Source organism: Solanum lycopersicum, chromosome 3 (assembly GCF_036512215.1).
Source record: "Solanum lycopersicum chromosome 3, SLM_r2.1".
Taxonomy (NCBI): domain Eukaryota; kingdom Viridiplantae; phylum Streptophyta; class Magnoliopsida; order Solanales; family Solanaceae; genus Solanum; species Solanum lycopersicum.
In genome coordinates this window covers 1,472,446-1,487,453 of record NC_090802.1, presented here as the reverse complement: position 1 = coordinate 1,487,453, position 15,008 = coordinate 1,472,446, and the positions used below count along the sequence as shown (strand labels likewise).

Genomic DNA, 15,008 nt, shown 5'->3' with positions numbered 1-15,008 from the left:
TTGATTAAATGATGACATCAAACTCGATTTGTTTTACTCATTCAACGTAAAATTATTCAATTAGAAAGTGTCATGTGTCATAGATAAGATCTCTATTAAAAATAATTCACCATAGAGTACTCGAGTAATAACTAAATTAAAAATAATAATACTCTATAATTTACTCCAAATTTCAAGAGATAAAAGTAAATAAAAATTGGATCAAATTTATTTGTATATTTAAAATCAAACGACTTAATATTATAGTTGAAATTAAAAAATAAAATGAAAAGAGCAATCCTTATTCCTAGTTCCAACCAATCACCGCCGTCATCGCTTATGAAATTGTCTCCTCCACTTGCGTCCCTTAACGCGTGCCTCTCACGCTCCTTCTTAATTTAGCAAATTTCTTACCTTAGAAGTGAACCTAACCCCTTTGAATCTGTAATGGGGTTCTTGGCTAAACCTTCAAATTCCTTAATTTTTTAGGATTTTTCTGTTGAAGCACTATTTTTTACCAATACCCTTTTGCTAATTTTGGATTCTTGAAAGGTTCTAGGAACTTATTGTTGTTGTTAGGGTAGTGTAATTTGTGTACATTTTATTGAAATGGAACCGAATTCACCGGTGAGATTCAAATTAGGTAAGCAATCATCATTAGCACCAGAGAGGAGGGAGGAAGAAGTATTAGGAGGTGAAGATGATGGATTTGTTATTGATCCAAGGGTTAGGTTGATGTATTCGGCGAATGAGGGTGATATAGAAGGGATAAAGGAGATTCTGGAATCAGGGACTGATGTTAATTTTAGGGATATTGATGAGAGGACTGCACTTCATGTTGCTGCTTGTCATGGTTCAAGTGATGTTGTGCAGTTGTTGCTTGATAATGGGGCTGAAGTTGATCCCAAAGATCGGTGGGGGAGTACGGTATGATGATCAATCCTATTATGGTTTTGTTGATGTTTGATTGTTAATATGATTTTCTGTTTTGTTTGTTGTTGTTGGTAAAGTTAGTTCTTGTTACCTAGCTTGTGAAGTTTTGAAGAAAGGTTTTTTTTTTGGGTATGTAGCTGTTTAGTGTAGTTTGCATTGTTACTTGGTATCTAGCTTATTGAATTTTTAAAAAATGGGGTTCTTTTTGGGTATGTAGCTGGTTATTGAGGTAGTTTGGTATTGTTGATACGTACACTTATGAAATGAAAAAGAAACAAAAAGTTCCTTTTTTGGGTATGTAGCTGGTTAGTGAGAGCTACATTGCTCAGACTCTTTAAAAAGGCGACAAGGGCGTGCCTGATTCTCCAAAAGTAGTGCATATTTGAGGAGTAAGACATGGGTGTGGCATCAGTTTTGTAGTATCCAAGTAAGGTATAGTTACTTCTTGGTATCTAGCTTATGAAACAAAATAAAGTTTCTTTTTTTTTTTGGGTATGTAGTTGGTTATTTTTTATTTTGATTACCGAGAAATCTGTCTGTGGTATGTAGCTGGTTAGTAAGAGTAGTTTACTGTGTTTGGTAGTTACTTCTTGGTTCATCTAGCTTAGGAAATAAACAAAAATAGATTCCCTTTTGGGTATGTAGCTGATCATAGAGCGTAGTTTCCGGTTGGTGGTATAATTACTTCTTGGTATCTAGCTTATGGAATAAAAAATGGAAAAAAGGTTCCTTTTTGGTTATGTAGCTGGTCACAGAGCGTAGTTTTCGGTTGGTGGTGTAATTACTTCTTGGTATCTAGCTCATGAAATAAAAAAAGGAAAAAAGGTTCCTTTTTGGGTATGTAGCTGGTTATTTGGAGTAGTTTGCTGTTGTTGATACAGTTACTTATTGTTGTTTAGCCTATGAAATGCAAAAAAGAATCTTTTTGGGTATATAGCTGGTTATTGAGAGTAGTATTGCTCAATGACAGATATTTCCTTCCTTTAGCCCATCTTACTTTTATAGTTATTATTTAGTGTCTGGGTCAGTCTGTAGACACACTACTAATCTTCCTGGTATTTACTAGCTCCTACTAGCATATGTATGGTATGAGTAACTCTGCCTAGCCATCTTTAGGTTGATAGAAGGAATTTACCTGGTGTTGCCTCTAGTGGGATTTGAACCTTAGTTCACTGGATTATCACTCTAGCACTTCTATCTTTAGGCCACCCTTGGGGCCTTATTATGATATGATGACAACCCCATTGGTTTGTTGATGTTTGATTATCACTATGATCTTCCTATCCTATCGCCGGGTCTGGACATGGCCCATGACTGTTTGGTACAGTTACTTCTTGGTGTCTAGCTTATGAAATTAGAAAAAAGGTTCTTTTTTGGGGGATTATTGCGAGTAGTATGCTCAAATTGATAGCTATTTCCCTTCCCTTAGCCATCTTAGCTTTACTGTTTTCATTTGACGTTTGTGTCAGTTTGTGGACAGTGGACACACTACTTATTCACCTGGTTTTTTCTCTGTCTTACCGGCAAATTGGGCAAGGGTAACACTGCCTAACAGTGGATTATAAGGAAGGAGAGAAACCAGAGAACTTCTAAGGAAAAGAATGCACAAAGATCAAGTGGAAAGTAATTACCACTTTAGGCTATTGGTGTATAGAAAAGAATATAAAAAAGGAAATTCAACTTGTGGATCTCATAGGAGCTCTGTAACCGTCTCTTTTTTTTTTGGTTCTTTATGTAATTAAATACTTAGGAGGTGGCTAGCATAGCCGTTAATGCTGAGGAATACAAAGTTACCAGTTTCAAAAAAAAAGAAAGAACACTGCCTTTCAGTCTCTAGGCAGATAGAAATAATTCACCAAGTGGTACCTCTAGTAGGATTCGGTTCGGACTTTAGTTCCCAGGATTGTCAGTCTAGCTCTTCAATGTTTAGGCCACTCTTGGGAAATTGCTATGACTATTCTGAGATCTTAGATGGCGCATCATGGCGAAGAAAAAATGTCAAACCGAGCAATGGTTGGCAGATAACTATCCCATGTCACATGCATATTGTAGAATTGCATGTTTTGTCTGCTTTAAGATATTTTGTTTTGATAGACTCGTCTGCTTTAAGATGTTTTTATGTTTTCCAAAGTTACATGCTGTGTGACCTTTGTCTAGATGAGGACATATGCATGAAGATTTAATAGTTGTTATTCATCTAATCTGGTTAACAGATACTATAATTTGTTTTTTTTTGTCGTTCTCCTTTCTCCCCTTCACAAATATGGACAATTTGATTTCTTAAAGTGTTAAGGACACTTTCAGATGGATTCAATCTGAAAATTTTGAGTGCTGTTTTTTCCTTATTAGTTTACATTTTTGGGACAATCTAATCTTGCTTGAACAGCCCCTGGCAGATGCAATACATTATAATAATCATGCAGTAATCAAGCTACTGGAGAAACATGGTGCCAAGCCTCCAGTAAGTTTGCATTTCATTCGAGCTCTACTGATCAGGGAAAAAGCTTTTATTTCATATTGTGATATGAGTTGCTTGGTTTGATGATTGTCTGAATTGATTTTCATCTAGATGGCTCCCATGCATGTTAAGACTTGCCGTGAAGTTCCAGAATACGAGATTGATGCTAAAGAACTTGATTTCACTAATAGCATTGAGTTGAGCAAGGTAATATATTTTGTGTTTTCCCTCTTGTGTCCTGGGGAGATTTATTCGTGCTATTTTCGGTTGAGCCCCCCCCCCCCCCCCCCCCCCTTTTTTTTTTTTTTACCTATGGAGTACTACACCAAATTCCTTTTTTCATTCTGCCATCGTTGGTTAATATCATTCTCCAACCAGCAGTTGCGTGAGGCAAGTATGAGTAGATAAGGGATGTTCAATGGAGGAAAACTGAGTCTAGCATCGTCTGATCACATCTTAGATTGATCTGTGGCATATTGCTCAGCTGCATAGGATTGCTTATCTTCTTCTTTTGGAACCTTGGATAACTATTTGTTGATTAGTGTTTACAATCTAATGCTTGCAAGAATTGTGTGATGACTCATCTGATTGTTTACTGAACTGGCCTAGTATATCTTTCTTCTCCAATATAGAATATCTTTTCTCTACTCCTTTGCTGATAGGAGGTGTAAGAGGTTGGCTATAGATGGTTTCAGGAGAGTTAGAGGTAGGCCGGAGAAGTATTGAAGAGAGGTGATTAGACATGACATGAGACTGTCGCCTTACCTACATGGCCTTAGATTGGAGGTTGTGGAGGACATGGATTAGAGTGGGAGGCTAGTAGGTAGTAGAGTGTTGTCTCAATCATCTTTGCATACTAGTACTTGTTGTCTTACTTAAGGAGATTTTTGTCCATTGATGTCGTTTTATTACACTTCCATTATTGAATTATTTTGTTATAGTTATGTTTTTTTCAGAATGCTTTGACATGCTTTCCATGGTATTTTTCCTCGACTTCTTCACAAATTTCGCCCCTTCATTGTGCTGGGGGTCTATCTGAAACAACCTCTCTACCTCTCAAGGTAGGGGTAAGGTTTGCGTACATTCTACCTTCCCCAAATCCCACTTGTGAGATTACACTGGGTATGCTGTTGTTGTTCTCCTCTGCTGATCCCAAAGATATTGTAGGGAACCTTCCATATTGCCTCGTGGCGTGGAATACAAGTTGCTGTAAAAAAGTTTGGGGAGGATGTGCTTGCTGATGAGGATAAAGTGTGAGTAACTTAGAAGTGATAGTGCTTCTATTTTTCTACTTACAAGGGGAAAACCCGTAGTTGCTACTTCACATTGTTTAGCTAGCACCTCTCATTTATTTTTTGTGGATATTGACATTCACTAATATTAGAGCTTCTGCAGGAACGCATTTAGAGATGAGCTTGCGTTGCTCCAGAAGATGAGACATCCTAATGTGGTGCAATTTCTTGGTGCTGTAACACAAAGTAGTCCTATGATGATAGTGACGGAGTACTTACCAAAGGTCTTACTTATTAACTCTTTACAGTTTGCATAGTTATATTTGACAACACTTCTATACACTGTTTTCTCCCTTATAGTTCTATCCATTTTTTCAACTTGCATTCTCTTTTCTTCTTTTTGACAATATGTTTGAAATTTTTCCAACAATACTATCACTTTGAAATGACTTTTCCATGCCGTATATTTCCAGGGTGATCTCCGTGAATATTTGAATAGAAAAGGAGCGCTTAAACCAACTAAAGCTCTCAGATTTGCAATGGACATTGCGAGGTTCACATCCAATCTGTGTCACTGACCAATATAATGCACTATTTATAAATTGCAAGATCAATGGTGTAGATTTTTCTAAAAAAGCAATTTTGTTCATTATACATTACTTATAAACTTTGAGTTGATGTTCAAAAGCACACTTAAAGTATTCGGTTTTTTGAGTTCATGACCTGAACTATGTGAGTTTCCTACCTAAACTATCACCAACTTTTTTTCAAAATACACCTCCTAGATCTGTTGTTCCCCTTTTCCAACCTGAAATATAACCATCGTTCAGGTACGAAAAGAGAACAATTTATGTTGGATTGTGTTTTGATGAATAGTTCTGGTAGAAAACTCGTACACTTGATAGTTCCGGTATGAAACTCGAAAAACTAGAATACTTTAGGTGTGTTTTTGACCGTTCACTCTAAAGCTTTTTTTGGATGTAAAATCTCAATGTCTTGTAGTCCTTTGATTGGAGCATTACTGCTGGGTATAAAAAAATCTTATATATAATATTTGGTTATAGGGGAATGAACTATCTGCATGAACATAAAGAAGCAATTATTCATCGTGATCTTGAGCCTTCGTAAGTTTCACTTCCGTCAGGTTACCTGAATTACATTGTGTCTATACTAACGCCTAGCCAAGTTTTCGAGTAGCATCAATGCTTTCATATTGTGATTTCAGACTCTTCGTGTAATAACAGTTCATCCTTTTTGGAGTAAGATAACAGAAATATTTTGCTGGATGATACTGGACATCTGAAAGTTGCTGACTTTGGAGTAAGCAAGTTACTGAAAGTTACAAAAAGGGTCAAAGAAGATAAGCCTCTGACATACGAAGACAGTTATCGTGAGTACTTCTTCTTTTAGATATTCAATCGTCCTCTATTCCTTCTCCATTGGAAAAGATATTTTATCCTGTTTATTGATATTTGAGAACCGATATTTGGATTTCTTCTAATATTTTCAATTCTTGTGCAATAAATAGGCAGATATGTAGCTCCAGAGGTTTTCAGGAATGAGGAATATGATACCAAAGTTGATGTCTTTTCATTTGCCTTGATTTTACAAGAGGTAAAATTTTGATAAAATATAATGAGTCAAAGATGTACGTCTTTTGCAGAAACAGGCGAAATATTTTATCTTTCTGTTGTGTTGTATTTTAGATGATTGAAGGCTACCCCCCTTTCCATGCGAAGGAAGAAAATGATGTACCTAAATTGTATGCTGCTAAAGAGCGCCCTCCTTTTAAAGCCCCGGCGAAGTTTTATGCCCATGGACTGAAAGAGTAAGTTCTATATTTCTCATCAGCTGCTACTGAAATCACGATTTTTTGTTTTTTAGTATACTAACCATGCTATTCTAGGGTAAATGTCGATTGTTATAATCTGATAATATGAAAACTCATGTCGATTAGGTGTGAGAGGAGAACCATGAGGTCTCAGGTTTAAATTCTAGTGGAGACGATAAACATTAGTGATTTTCTTCCAATTCTAAATTGTTACCTGGTACTTGCAACTGTAGGATAATAAGCGCACTTAAAGGGAACACGAAAAAACTAAAGGAACTGAACAGACGTACAAATATAAAATCAAACTATTCAGAATTGGCGTTCCTTTCCTTCCGTATAAGTGGCAGCCTCTTTCCACCTCTGTTGCACATAAAACACCTACACATCTAAGGCGACATGCTATACGAAAAAAGAGGGCTTTAGACTTATCAAAGCTGTTTCTATATCCAATTAGTAAACCTGGTGGAGGTAGAAACCCATATACGGGTTAAGCCAAGCCCAATAGCTTTTGCTCAAACAATGTATCTTTTTTAAGAGATTCATTAAATATGTATACATATACTATTTAGAACCCCAATGCATATGAAGTCGCCGTTCTAAAAATTACAAGCCATAAAGTTGAAATCCTGGCTCTACCTTGGTCTCAATCTTGATTCTACTTATAACTGATCAACTGGTGTCTTAACTTAATGGTAGCATTTAAACAAACTGAGATCTTGGAAAATGTCCTTGTTTTCATTTTTAATTTCATGAACATCAATTTTGTTGTTGGCTCCGATATGGTACTCTCTCCGTTTCAATTTGTTTGTCTTACTTCCCTTTTTAATTCGTTTCGAAAAGGATGTCTCTTTCCTTTTTTGACAACTCTTTGATTTCAATTTCCATATGACATGCTTAAGATCACGAGATTAAAGAATGTTTTGATACATTTTACATATTTTGTTTAAGACCACAAAATTCAAAATGTCTCCTTTACTCTCTTAATGTGTCAAGTCAAAATCAGACAATTAAATTGAAACGAAAAGGGAGTGATATTTAGGGGTGGTTTCGGTTTTCAGATTGATTGAAGAGTGTTGGAACGACAAGCCAACCGAGCGGCCAAGTTTCAAGCAAATTATCCCAAGGCTTGAGTTCATCTATAAAAAGTTTGACCACAACAAGCGCTGGAAGGTAAAATTATCCATCATTGTTCCCCTTCCGACTATTTATGCGCATTTATTAGTAGTCGTAGTATTACTCTTAGTTTCTTGTTATTCCATTTCCGTTACTATTTATTAGCATTGCATGCTTTTGTGAAATATCGACTTCCAGTGAAAAAAAAACACAGTATGCTGGCTCTGGCTTGATGAGTAGTTCATCTGAGATACTATAAGTGGACGAGTTGGTTATAATTAGCTCAGATGTGTCCCTTCAGTCCCAAACAAGTTGGGGGTCGGTTATATGAATCCTCACTAATGACCATGTTCCCATTTAATTTCATCTCAGTCCAACACTATTACACAAAACCTTATTCTCTCTACGACGTTTACTGCAGTTTAGCATTACATAGTATTCAGTAGATACCTAAATGCCTCTTTTTCACCATGAATATTTTGCTACATGCAGGTAATTAGACCATTGAACTGCTTTCAGCATTTAGAGGCAATGTGGAAGAAAGATAGTTCAGGTTTAAGTAGTCGGAATCGTTCATCTCGGTCTACGCGCCACATCTAAGTAAGTTTCTGGAAATAAAGAAAAAAAATCATTTGTTCAATCAAACTGTGTATAAAGCTTTTCTACTTCTCAACATTGTCTGCAAAAATATTCAGCTGCTCTAAATAGAATTTAGGCTGTTGGATCATTTTCTAGTTTCAAAATCTTCTATTCTTTGAAGTCAATGAAATGAATTATCTTTCCCTAAGTTTTATATTATTTTTATATATTAAATTTGAACCTTTTGTTATTCATTGTCAAAATATGAACTTGTTTTTTCCTCAGTACGGTCAAACCTCTCTATAAGAACGTTCTTTGTTTGAATAATTTATGGACAATCAATGGAGTAACACACTAACAATGACCTCTCTATAAGAACATTCTGTCTGAATAATTTATGGACAATCAATGGAGTAATACATACTAACAATCAGTCGCGGAGTCAGAAATTTTATCAAGGATATCCAATTCTAAATATATATCCTCTAAATATAAAAATTTTCGACGAAGGGTGTTCGGTTATTCCTTTATTGTCTCTATAAAACCTGAATTTAAATTAGTCGGACTAGTAACGAAGTCACAACGCTTTGCCCCTCGATTTCAGGACAAATTTAATCGAGTCTTAATATAAATATCGAATACCAGAAGAAAACGAAGAAGTAATAATTTATATCATTACACTTCTTTATTTTGAGTGCTACCCCACCCCACAACTACATTAATACTAGTTGGTAATTTTTATTTTTGTAACCAAAGAAGTAATGTTGTGGAGGAATCATTAACATTACAAGATACCTTTCTATAACAACATTTTACAATAGTAACTAAGTTTTTTTTTTTTTTGAACAAACGACGTTGTTATAGAGAAGTATAATTGTATTAAGTTTGTACGAGACCCTTAATGTCAGTCGGATACGAGTCGGTTGGTAGAAGAGCAGTGTATGATCTTGTAGCAATAGCCCTATTTGCAGCTTCTGTTGGATGAAAATTATCAAAGAACACATATTGATTTCTGTTACTACATGGAGTTTGGCCATTATTGATACATTGTCCTTTGGCTGTTGTGTTTGATATTATGCAGCATGGTGAGTCAAAAACTGTGAAACCTGAAATTAATCCAAAAAATAAAAATAAAAATACATGAATATTAAATTATCCGTAAAAAAAATATTCTTTTTGTTTCAATTTATGTGATCACATTTCGTCTTTAACCCATAAGAAAAAAAATGATAACATGATCTTTGACGACCAAATTTTTTCTGATCGTTATTGATCGAATTATTGGTAATATTGATCTATAGCTATCGAATTTGGACACTAAACGCGATATATAGCTGTATAAATATTATAACATGTTTAAAGAACATAATTTCAAAGTAATTTTTTTTCTTTGTTAAATAAAATAACTTTTTCCTAGTAGGGTAGGGTTGACAATAGGGGTGGGCTGGTTAGGCTGGGATTAAGCATTGTGAAACCTAACCCTAGCTACTAGGAAAAAAAAAGGTTAATATTTGTCACAAATCACAATTGTACAATTCATCCAACTTTGTGCCATTTGTCCCCTCATTAGGTTATATTTCCTTCTTTTTTACCATATATTAAATAATTACTCGCTAATTTTTTTCATGCGTCTTAATTTGATTACTCACTTATTTTTAAAAAATTTATATTCTTTTTAAAAAAAGTTGAGTACAATTAGAGGCGACAATGAGATTTTAATTTTATAGATTCTGAATATTTAGAATGAAAATTTCATGTAGAATAATGAGATTTTAAATATATATAGGATTGCGTTAATTTCTTAATATAAATTACATCATTTAAGTAAAAATTATTAAATTTGGCCCCATCATATAAAAAGAAAGATTTCTTTTTTTTAAAAAAATGTGATTTAACGATATAAAATTATCACATTAGTTATCGTCAACGGAGTTTTCTGATGAGCTTTCTTTCAGAAGGCTTGGTTCCGGAAGATGACCTGATGGAGGAAGACTTGAAGGTTGTTTACATCAAACAAAAAGACACATTATATATATTTGTGCATACACTCATTCACTTACCCTTCATTATCAGATTATTATAACTTTTAATTTAAAAAATTAAATATCAGATACGAGTAAGTAATTTCGAAATATAAATAAAAATGAAGAGTTAAAAGAATATTTTAACCTACCAATAGGTGGACCCCCTTGTGAAATGCTAGTCTGATTTGAAATAATAAACCTTGCATTGGGAAGATTAGTGTTCAAATTATCAATTGAAACCTTTAATTTTTGATTAAATAGTTGGACATAATTATTAATAAAATCAACACATCCAGATGCATTTCTTCCATAGGTTCTTGTCTCCTCTGGCAAACAACCTAATAGACCAATATTTGATACTGCAACCTTCCTTGCTCCAAATCTATACAACCTCTAAAAAAATATCAAAAAGTTATACAAAGTCAAAAATAAATCGAATCAATAACAATACGTTCAAAAGTTACTTAGATTGAATCAGAATTGAGTTAAGTATTAGGTGAAATTCACGAATATAACTAATTTTCATCTTCTGTAATAATTGCGAAATAGTTTTATCTTAAAGTTCCAAATTTTGTAAATAAAATCTAAGACATTGGATTAGTGGAGTATTAAAATTCCACTAGTTAAACTCCATGATGATATTTTAGGGTTTTGAGCATAGAATTTAAGACTCAAAGATAAGGTGACTAATTTTTAAAAATAAAATTGAAAAGTGATTCATAAACGTTATTTCTACATAAATATTGAGTTATAGCCCAAAACATCCAACTCTAACCAAGTTTTGATAATTTTCTTTTAATAATCTAACATGACTAATATTTTTTTTTATTATCATTATTGCTATTGAAAATATAAAATAAAATAGAAAAATTAAAAATATTTTGACGAAGTTCTTTTATATGTCAATTTTAACCTAAACTTTTAGATAGACAAATTCGATTATCCCATATGATTTACAAGAATGACCTTGGATTTGATCTCAAGATCACCAATTTCTAGCCAAACTCTGACAGTGCGAATCATATTTTTATAATCTAATTTTGCTACCTTTGAAAATAAAATATACGTAGTAATTAAGTAGTAAATATTACCCTTAGTTGTCCTTCAAATTGTTGAACAAGGCTGGTTGCAAACATATCTGGTGAGTACAATAGACTTGATAAATAAAATCTTGAATCTAAATAATTGTTGAGATAATCATTGTTGCCCATATCAACAGTGTATAGGCATTTGTTCAATAAACTTCTTGTTGCAGTAATATTTCTAAGTATTAAATTAATTCTCGAAATTGTGACTTGATGGTTCAATAGTTGTCTATTCATGCTGATCCTATCACCCTGTAACATAAACAGTAATTAATTGAGTCAGGATTTTTATAAAAATCAAGACGTAAAAGTACATAAAATAATATTGACATAATACATAAATATGCCCTTTAACTTAGCTTCAAATTACATATATATCCTTCAACTTTGGATATGCACAAATAGACACTTAAACTTGTATAAAGTTGAACATATCGACACACATGTCATTTTTTGTCCTATATAGTGTTGTACGTGTATTGTTCCATGTAGGACTCATGTGTTTATTTATTTAAAAGTTGAATAGTTAAAGTGTCTGTTTGTGCATTATGAAAGTTGGAGGTTAAAGTTAAAATTTGAAGCTAAATTCAGAGTCCAATATATGTATTATGCCAATATTATTTAGCTATATAATGTAATTTAATATGGTATGAATTCCATATTGAATAAGTAGAATATTAATAGTACATGTAGGTAGTGATAGAGTCGGAATTTTGAGAAAGAGATTTATAAAAAATTGAAAAAAAAAATCATATCGTAAATTTGAACATGCATTTTTTCGTATATTATAAGGGAATGTAAAATTTGAAAAGTGTATAGAATAAAAAACATACGATAAATTTACACTTCTATTTTGAATGTTTATTGCGTATGTTAGGCCAAATAGAAAGAATTAACATGTATTACACTTATAAAATCTGAAGAACACTCTCACATGATCATATTTTATCATAACGGACATTCAAGAATCAATAATGATGTAACTGAACCTCATTCATCGAAAAAATTATATGTTATATACTTAGGTAAAAAAAAATTAACGAGTTTTTTTACCCATCGAATACCGGTCTCATCGCGAATTCCAGCAACTCCTGATCCATAATTGACTCCTCTTAGGATTGTATTGCCTCTTGCAGTTGCATGTGGTGGAATCGAGCTATTGAATCCTATGAACTCAGCTGAACGGGAGAAAAACGCGGTTAGTTAACCGGTCGGTGCTAAAATCAGTGAAGATTTATCATAAAAATAAATTCATCCAGTAACAAAATAAAAAAGTTTCATTAAGAAACTTAATTATTGATTGATAAGACACATGGTAAAAGAAAAATAACCATAGGTGTCCCAATTGACCACCCAACGGCTAATGTAGCTTCACCCTTACCTCCTTTCTATTTAATATTGCTTTGTTTTGACTCGATATAGAGTTTAAAAAAATGAAAAAGTCTTTTAAAATTAAGTTATGATTTAAAACAAAGTAGTAAACGATTATGTGGATACAACTCATCTCATTAATTAATTAAGGAGAAATTAATAAAGATTTATAAAGTTAAGTCATACTTAAATATATATATATAAAAAAAAAAGATTATCTTGGGACACGATGTTGGGATAGTGGAAATCTTTATATGAGTCAAATATTACTTTATATCAATATAGTTAAGCTTTTTACAACAATCATTTTTGTTTATTGATCGCAAATAAGAAACTCAAAAGAGGAAATTAGATGAAATGAAAGATGATTAACAACAAGCGATAGATGATTCTGCGGAGCTTTTGAAAAAAGATAGCCTTGTGTGAGAGTTTATTGAAAATAATGTCCGTACATCCAACATTTTCTTTCAGAACCCTACTTATATAAAATTATACTAAATATATTGTTATCGTCGAACGAAGAAAAGGAAAAATTGATAGAGAAAATGTACCTATAAAGTCAGCTTTGTTACGGCCATTGGTGAATCTTCCATTTTGTGGACCATTTGGAAAATCAATTCCATAAGGAAAATAATTTGCCTTAGCTGTTGTTATAAGGTTATTATTATTCCCATTATCAACTATTGAGTCTCCAAATATGAAGTAACATGGCACTTGTGGTTGTCCTTTTACCATTGAAAACATAACAAACATTGAAATCATCAAAACTGTATGATTTCTATATGAAGACATTTTGAGTTATTGAATTATGAAAAGAGAAATCAAAGAAAAAAGGGAAAGATAGTGATTGATGCAAAAAGTTGAATTTGGAACTACCTATTTATAGAGGATGTGCAAAATCAAGGAGATTCGAATCGTAGTTGTTATAGATTTGCTTTGGTAAGAAAAAAGTCAGTCGAAGTGTAAAGATATCTAATTTTGGGACCATATATAATTTTGCAAGTCTACTTATTTTAATTGCATGTCTGAAGTTAAATTTGTTAGATAAAATGTCTAAAGTTTCATATTGCTAGTTAAATTTTATTTAAGCATTTTTGTATGACGAACTATAACTATTTTTGTCTGAATTTTAGTCATATCTTTATATATGAAGTAAGACTTTGTTAAAATTAAATTCAAATACCCTCCGTTCTTATAGTACATTTTGCAAGATTGTTAGATATAAAATCATAATAGATATCTTTGAAATTATATAATTATTTTTTGATTGCTTACTAACACTATAAAATTAGTGAAAATACTTCATAAAAAATTATTTCTTTTATAATCAAATACACCTTAAATCATGAAATAGAAAATTGTGGAAAAGTCAAAATCTAGCTAGCTTAATATATGGGCATTTGCCCTCCATCTTTGACTTCAAAATTATGGAATGGTCAAACAAAATCATATAATGAAATTGCAACTAATTGTATGGGTTGGTCTAGTTGTTGAGGATTATGGGGAAGTATCTACGTAAGGCTTTTTGAATTTTATACCATAAACTATAGAACAAAAATTCTTTTACAAAAAGATATTCGATATAAATTTAATTTAATAAATTTATAGCATTAATGAAGTTCTAAGTCATGAACATAATTTTTTAAATTGTTAATTTTATGTAATGGCTTCAATTAAAAAGTTCAATTTATTCATATATTATAATTAAATTTATAACCTAAACAGTAAGTTTATATATTTAAATCACATTTAATTACTTTATATATGTGCAATCACATACACAAAAACAAACAGTAAAAAGTTAATGATAGTTCGGCTTGACTAGCTCGACTCCACTAAGGTTATAGTATCGTAGCAAAGTTTGGTGTGGCTAATTTGCTTGTGCTAATGAATGTAGTGGAAGTTTATTATAAGAGTTGGCTTGATCATTTCGACATTTCGAATTAATTTGTTTCTATATACTGCCATATGATTTCATCTTCTTTTTCTTTGGTATATATCTTTGTAAATGATATTAGTGGAACTAGTAAAAGTGAACGGATAGATCGAATAAGAAAATTCATTGAAATAAAATAAATTAGGTACTATTTGTTGTAAGGTTGGACTTTAAATCCCTATATAATTAATGCTAAACTAGATAGTTAGTTACATTGTCTTTGGCTTTTAGTGTTTATTCAAGAAATTGATGAAATATAAATTCGAAATTTAGGTACAATTCTTTTGTAGTAGTTATTAATTTATTTAAATTAATCACAATTTAGTAATTTGTCAATTTTTGGCATTTACACTTTTGCATTCTAGAAAGATAAAACATGTAACGATACTTGGATTATGATCTGATTATTTCATATTTGTGTCGAAAAGTTCGATTTCTCTATAAAAATGACTTCATACGTAATTATG

At 32.3% G+C, this 15,008-nt stretch overlaps 2 protein-coding genes across 3 annotated transcripts; one reads left to right on the top strand and one right to left on the bottom strand.

Moving 5' to 3' along the window:
• Positions 1-314: 314 nt before the first annotated feature.
• On the top strand, positions 315-8,452 carry LOC101245728 (serine/threonine-protein kinase 12-like). Of its 2 annotated transcripts, XM_069295482.1 has the most exons (13): positions 315-906; positions 3,299-3,373; positions 3,482-3,577; positions 4,538-4,623; positions 4,766-4,886; positions 5,076-5,155; positions 5,667-5,726; positions 5,874-5,992; positions 6,131-6,216; positions 6,309-6,430; positions 7,492-7,603; positions 8,039-8,190; positions 8,334-8,452. In XM_069295482.1, exons 1-12 carry the CDS (start codon positions 589-591, stop codon positions 8,144-8,146), a joined length of 1,383 nt encoding a protein of 460 aa, XP_069151583.1. In that variant the 5' UTR covers positions 315-588; the 3' UTR covers positions 8,147-8,190; positions 8,334-8,452. The 2 variants fall into 2 exon arrangements, with proteins under 2 accessions (XP_069151583.1, XP_004234070.2); XM_004234022.5 differs by having other exon boundaries at positions 8,039-8,452.
• Positions 8,453-8,773: 321 nt separating this feature from the next.
• LOC101245429 (GDSL esterase/lipase At1g29670-like) lies at positions 8,774-13,500 on the bottom strand. The gene is made up of 5 exons (XM_004234021.5): positions 13,157-13,500; positions 12,288-12,412; positions 11,241-11,486; positions 10,299-10,542; positions 8,774-9,231 (listed from the first exon to the last, which is right to left on the bottom strand). Exons 1-5 carry the CDS (start codon positions 13,395-13,397, stop codon positions 9,005-9,007), a joined length of 1,083 nt encoding a protein of 360 aa, XP_004234069.2. The 5' UTR covers positions 13,398-13,500; the 3' UTR covers positions 8,774-9,004.
• Between the last annotated feature and the right edge of the window lie 1,508 nt (positions 13,501-15,008).